Source organism: Manis pentadactyla, chromosome 14, assembly GCF_030020395.1.
Source record: "Manis pentadactyla isolate mManPen7 chromosome 14, mManPen7.hap1, whole genome shotgun sequence".
Classification (NCBI taxonomy): Eukaryota; Metazoa; Chordata; class Mammalia; order Pholidota; family Manidae; genus Manis; species Manis pentadactyla.
This window is the reverse complement of record NC_080032.1, coordinates 83,512,668-83,518,667: the sequence shown is the minus strand read 5'-3', so window position 1 is coordinate 83,518,667 and position 6,000 is coordinate 83,512,668. Positions and strand designations below refer to the sequence as shown.

At 47.4% G+C, this 6,000-nt stretch overlaps 1 protein-coding gene across 5 annotated transcripts in view; it reads left to right on the top strand.

Moving 5' to 3' along the window:
• Positions 1-791: 791 nt before the first annotated feature.
• The window catches only part of TMTC1 (transmembrane O-mannosyltransferase targeting cadherins 1), a 224,026-nt gene continuing 218,817 nt past the window's right edge, over positions 792-6,000 (top strand). For 2 of the 5 annotated variants that reach the window (XM_036889218.2, XM_036889220.2), the window contains exon 1: positions 792-1,414. In XM_036889218.2, the coding sequence (XP_036745113.2) occupies positions 1,119-1,414 (296 nt within the window). In that variant the 5' untranslated portion in view covers positions 792-1,118. The remainder of the gene's footprint in view (positions 1,415-6,000) is intronic. The other 3 variants (XM_036889221.2, XM_036889219.2, XM_036889217.2) reach the window with 3 other exon arrangements.

The window sequence follows — 6,000 nt, the reverse complement described above, 5'->3', positions numbered from 1 at the left end:
CAAACCTGGGGAAATTGTAGTAATTATCACTCCGGGATACCTAATTTATTTACATATTACATCGAGTATTTTTTTTTTTTAAAGAAAGCCTTTCAGAAAAAACAGGATGATTGGGAACCCAAGCCCAGAGGACTGAAGTTTTTTTTTTGTTATTAATATTTCTGTTTTTTTTTTTAAGCGTTCTTAGCAAGAACAGTTCAAAGAAACAGCTCACAGCCCAGGAAATAAAAATCAGACTCAAATGATCCACTTGGGAGGGACGAAAAGTAATTTGCTTGGCATCTCCCGGATTGTCTTTAGAGTTCAGTAAAAAAAGAAAACGAGGAGAAATATTTCCGACGCTAACTCGGCGCCCAGACAGGAACCAAGCCCGACCCCGGGCCTGTTCCAAAGGCGGCACGGCGGCGGGCGGCGGGGAAGAGCCGGGGGCGCCTCCGGCCAGCGGGCAGGGCGCCCCGGGCCGCTGACCCTCCTGGGGCCCCGGGAAGGGCGCCCCGGGAGCCGAGCCTCCCGCCGCCGCCTCCACCCCGAGGCTGAGCCCGGGGCGCTCAGGGCGGGTGGGGACGCGGCCCGGGACGGAGGCTGCGGGGGAGGGGGGGCGGCAGGCGGGCGCGGCTCCGGGTGGAGCGGGTCCCGGGGCTGCGCTGCGGTCCGGGGCTGACGCGCTGGGCCCCCCCCCGGAAGCCGCGGCCACTCTCCGGGCGGCAGGGGGCGCGGGGGCTGCGGGGCGCGCACCTGCCCGGCGCGTCCGGGCGGCCCGCGGGTGCCGCTGGCTCAGGCCCCCTGCCCGGCACAGGACAGCGAGCGCGCCGGGCGTACCATGCGGCCCCGCCCCACCTGCGCTGGGCTCGCGGGCCGGGGGCGCGGGCGCCGGCGGGGCTGCGGGGGGCGGCGCGCTCGAGCGGGCATGCGCAGTGGGCGGGGGGGGCCGGCGATGCCGGGGGAGGCGCGGGAGCCACTGCTTATTCGCGGCCGGGCCGACTCGGCGGCGCGGGCGGAGCGCGGGGCGCCCGCGGCGGGGCCAGCGGCCGGCGCACCATGCCCGAGCCCGCCGCCGGGGTCCCGGCCGGGGACGATGCCAGGCGCCCGGGAGAGGCCAGGGCGGCGGCGGCGGCGCGATGGCGGTGACAAGCCCTGCCGGCGGCGGGGAGCGCGCGCCCTCCGGGCGGCGGGGCTGCGGACTCGCGCCGGCTGGGGCCGCGGCGCTGCTGGCCGGGGCGAGCTGCCTGTGCTACGGCCGCTCCCTGCAGGGCGAGTTCGTGCACGACGACGTGTGGGCGATCGTGCACAACCCCGACGTGCGGCCCGGCGCCCCGCTGCGCTGGGGCATCTTCAGCAACGACTTCTGGGGCAAGGGCATGGCCGAGAACACCAGCCACAAGTCCTACCGGCCGCTCTGCGTCCTCACCTTCAAGTGAGTCCGTCGCCTCGCGGTCGCAGCCGCTGCGGGTTCTCCTGGGCTGGGAGAAGTTGCGGAACTGGTTTGGGGGGCTGATCTCTTCTTACCGCCCCTTCCCCTCCACGCCGCCCTCCGCGCCTCTGCTCCCGGGTCCTCGGCCCAGCTGCTCGGGGCTCCCGGGGCGTTTCGGGCGGCACGAGCGGGGCAGTCGGGACCGAGTTTCTCCGGGGTCTGCGCGCTCGGCGGGCTGGGCTCCGGGCCAGGGGCAGTGGGTGGTGGAGCTGCTGCGCCTCCCGCTCTGCCGACGGCGGCCAGGTGAGCCCAGTGCGAGCCCAGGGAGCTGCGGACAGCGCTTGTGCTTGTGCTGGTGACGCTTCCAAGTTGGGAATTCTCGGAGGCGCTTGGGCAGCTGTGCAGGTGGGGAGTGTACAGGCAATGAGGGGTCGCGGCCCAGGAGAGGAGGCGGGAGCCGGGAGCTGCGTGGGTTTGGGGAGGAGCCGCGGAGGGAGCGAGGATCTCCCCCACCTACAGCTTTTGGAGCCCGCGGAGTCCCTCCAATCTGCCGGAAGGGCTCCAGGTTTAGACTTTAAAGGGTGCAAAGTGAAGGAATGAGAAGCGTGCTATCCTCTGGGAATCCTGGTGTCCCAGTCGAAATAGTTTTTCTTTTACTACCTCGGAGTCATGATTCAGCATATCTGGTGTGAATAAAGTGTAAAGGGAACCGAGAGAACGCCAGGTTTTTGGACGGTGGAAAATTTTCTTGAATTTTTTAAAAAGAGGGCTAGCCTCAGGTGGAAGGGCAGACGGGCTGATTCCAGGGCAGAGCAATCTCATAACATCACGGACTCCACCCCTTGTAATTTGACTCAACATTTAAGCGTATAACGTGCCGGTCAAAAGCTATTGAAATAATATTAGTTCAGTATCAGAGTTTTTAAGCCTTTTCCCGATGGGTGTAATATGAGCCCGTCTTTATGGCCAAGAACACTGGAGGCAGGGTAGGCAACTTGAAAAGCCTGCCCCAAGGCTGGAGGTCACGGTTTCTTGACAGGTGGCTCTGATGAAAAAAGAAAACAACAGTTGGCAACAATTCCTCGACTTTTGACTTAATTCTTCTATTGAACGTTCAATGCTTAAAGAGGGTGAGGAAATTGCATATTTGACTCAATATTTTATAAACGTTTGTCCTCGTGGAAAGTGGTTCTGGTTTCCGGCTGAAAGATTACCTCAGCCACTGAGTTAATCAGTACTTTCAGTCTTCCAAATATTTAAGTCTTTTTAGATAGCACAAATATAAGTGTTTATCTTCCAGATTGACTTGCGTTTTCATATGTTACACTGAGGGTTGATGGATAATTTCAGGTGTGGAAGTTCACAGCGTGAGATGTGCTGGACTTATTACAGCCATGGAGACCATTTAGGTCCCTGGTCTGAGCAGTTTCTATTTTTAGAGGTCAGGATCAAGTAAGTGCCTGTGCCCACTTGATAGACGGTGGGGAAGAAGAGCATTTTCACTTCTTGACTTTCTAAGATGTTTTTTTTTATTCATGCTGCAAATGGCTGGGACAGAAGAAAGGAGCAGAGGAAGGGAGTAGACAATGAGTCAAGGCCATTGATGAAGAGGAAAATTAGCAAGGGGTTGGCAGAACCGGGACAAAGGAGGAGAGTTGGCCAGGCAGGGGGCAACTCTGCTTTTGATACTCAAGTGATTATAAAATGCAGGTTGGGTCTAAGATGCGTTGCTCTTTATATATTGTATCTTACTATGTAAAATACACTTTTTTTTTTGAGAAGATTATGTGGCAGATCTAGAGAGCAATATGTCACTAATTGGTAAGATCATTTATTAGAAAGACAGAAAGCTGTACTTCTTTAGAAAGAGAAAATTAACTCTTTCTGCTCACAGGCATTTGTTTCAATAAGACCTGGAGGCTTTCACTTCTCTCTACACAGTCACCTGTGGTGAAAGTACATCTTCTCGTGCAAAAGCAGAAACCTAGACAGGCATAAGGGACCACATTAGTATGCCAGACCCATATGACTCTGAAGATTGTTACATGAAAGAATGGAAAAATTACATTTATTAAGTATTCATTGTGAACCATGCATTATGTCTTCATAATTTTTATTTTAGATAGTGGGTGAAAATACTGTTAAAGTGGCTTTTAAATATATGCAAACTGTCTTAATTATGTCTTAAATTAGGCTTCTTTGTGTAAATGTCTTTGTGAATTCCAAGTTTTTAATTTATTTTTATTGTATTAGGAACACTTATGAGATTTACTGTCTTAAAAAACTTTTTAAGTATGCAATAAAATACTATTAACTGTAGGCACAGTGTTGTACAGCAGGTCTTCAGCATTTTTCCTCTTATGTAAGTGAAACTGTATACCTGTTTAACAGCAACTCTCCGTGGCCCCATTTCCCCCTGCCCTTGGCAACCATCATTCTGCTGTCTTTTTTCTATGAGTTTAACTATTTTAGGTGCTTCATATAAGTACAATCATGCTGTATTGGTCCTTCTGTGACTGGCTTATTTCCCATAGCATCATATCCTCCAGGTCCATCCGTGTTGCTGTGAATGACAGGATTTCCTTCTTTTTTTAAGGCTGAATAATATTCCATTATATATAGGTTTCTTTACCCATTCATCTGACAAAGGGTATTTAGGTTGTGTCCACATCTTCATTACTGTGAATAGTGCTGCCATGAACATGGTAGTGTATATATATCTCTTTGTGATCCTGATTTCAGTTCTTTTGGATATCTACCCAGAAGTAGGATTGGCTAGATCACAGGTAATTGTAATTTTTAGTTTTTTGAGGAATGTCTATACTGTTTTCCATCAGGATGACACTCTTTTACATTCCCACCAATAGTGTGTACAAGGATTCCAATTTCTCCACACTCTTGCGAGCACTTTTTTTTTTTCCATAAAAGCCATCCTAACAGGTGTGAAGTGACAACTTATTGTGGTTTTACTTTGCATTTCCCTGATAATTAGTGATACTAAGCATCTTTTCATATACCTGTTGGCCCCTATATCTTCTTGGGAGAAATGTCTTTTCAAGTCTTTGGCCCATTTTTTTAATCAGGTTTTTTTTTCTTTTATCTTGAGTTGTAGGTGTTTCTTTAGTTTGGATAATAGCAACATAATCAGATAAATGGTTTGCAGATAGTTTCTCTTGTCCTATAGGTTATCTTTTCACTCTGTTGATTGCTGCCTTTCCTATACAGAGGCTTTTTAGTTTGATATAGTCCCACTTGTCAAATTTTGTTTTGGCTGCTTGTGCTTTTGGTGTCAGATCTAAGAAATCATTTCTAAGTCTAATACCATGAAATGTTTCCTCTCTGTTTTTTCTTCTAGGAGTTTTACAATTTCGGGTCTTAACTTTTAAACATTTTAGTACATTTTAAATTGATTTTTGTATATGTGTAACATAAGGAATCAATTTTCATTTCTTTGCACGTAGCTGTTGATTTTCCCAGCAACATTTCTTGAAGAGACTCTCCTTTCCCTATTGTGTATTCTTGGCCCTTTTTATCAAAGATCCTTTGACCATATATGCATAGGTTAATTTTTGGCCTCTCTATTCTTTGCCTTTGGTCTATGTACTTGTTTTTATGCCTGTACCATACTGTTTGAATTACTGCAGCTTTGAAATATAGTTTGAAATCAGGAAGTATCATGCCTCCAGCTTTGCTCTTCTTTCTCAAAATTGCTTTGTATAGTCAGAGGCTTTTGTGGTTCCATATGAATTTTGTGATTTTTTTTTTTTTACTATTTCTGTAACACATGCCATTGAGATATTGATATGTATTACTTTGAATGTACACATGACTTTGGATAGTATGAACATTTAAGCACTATTAAGTCTTCTGATCCATGAACATGGGAAGTCTTTCTATTTATTTGTGTCTTATTTTTTTTATTAGTGATTTGTAGTTCTAGTTGCACAAGTTTTTCACCACTTTGGTTAAGTTTATATTTAGGTATTCTTTTTTGAACTATTGTAAATGGGATTGTTTTCTTAATTTCTTGTAGTTTATTTTTTGTATGTTTATTTTGTATTCTGCCACTTTACTGAATTCAGATATTCTAACAATTTTTGTTAGAGTCTTTAGGGTTTTCTTAACATAAGCTCATGTCTTCTGCAAACAGTGATAACTTTACTTCCTTTCTCATTTAAATGCCTCTTACACCTTTTTCTTGCCTAATTGCTCTGACTAGCACTTCCAATACTATGCTGAACAGAAGTGGCAAGAGTGGGCATCCTTGCCTTTTTCTTGATCTTAGAGAAAAAATTTTCAGTTTTTACCATTGAGTATAATGCTAGTTGTGGGCTTTTCATATGTATCGTTTATGATGTTGAAGTAAAGTCCTTCTAAATCTAATTTGTTGGGAATTCTTACCATGAAAGCATGTTGAATTTTGTCAAATGTTTTTCTGCATGTATTGACATGATCATGTGATTTTTTTCATTCTCCATTTTTTTAGTGTGGTTTGTAACACTAATTGATTTCTGTAAGTTGAACCATCCTTGCATCCGAGGGATAAAACCCACTTGGTCATGGTGTACGTGTTAATGTGCTGTTGAGTT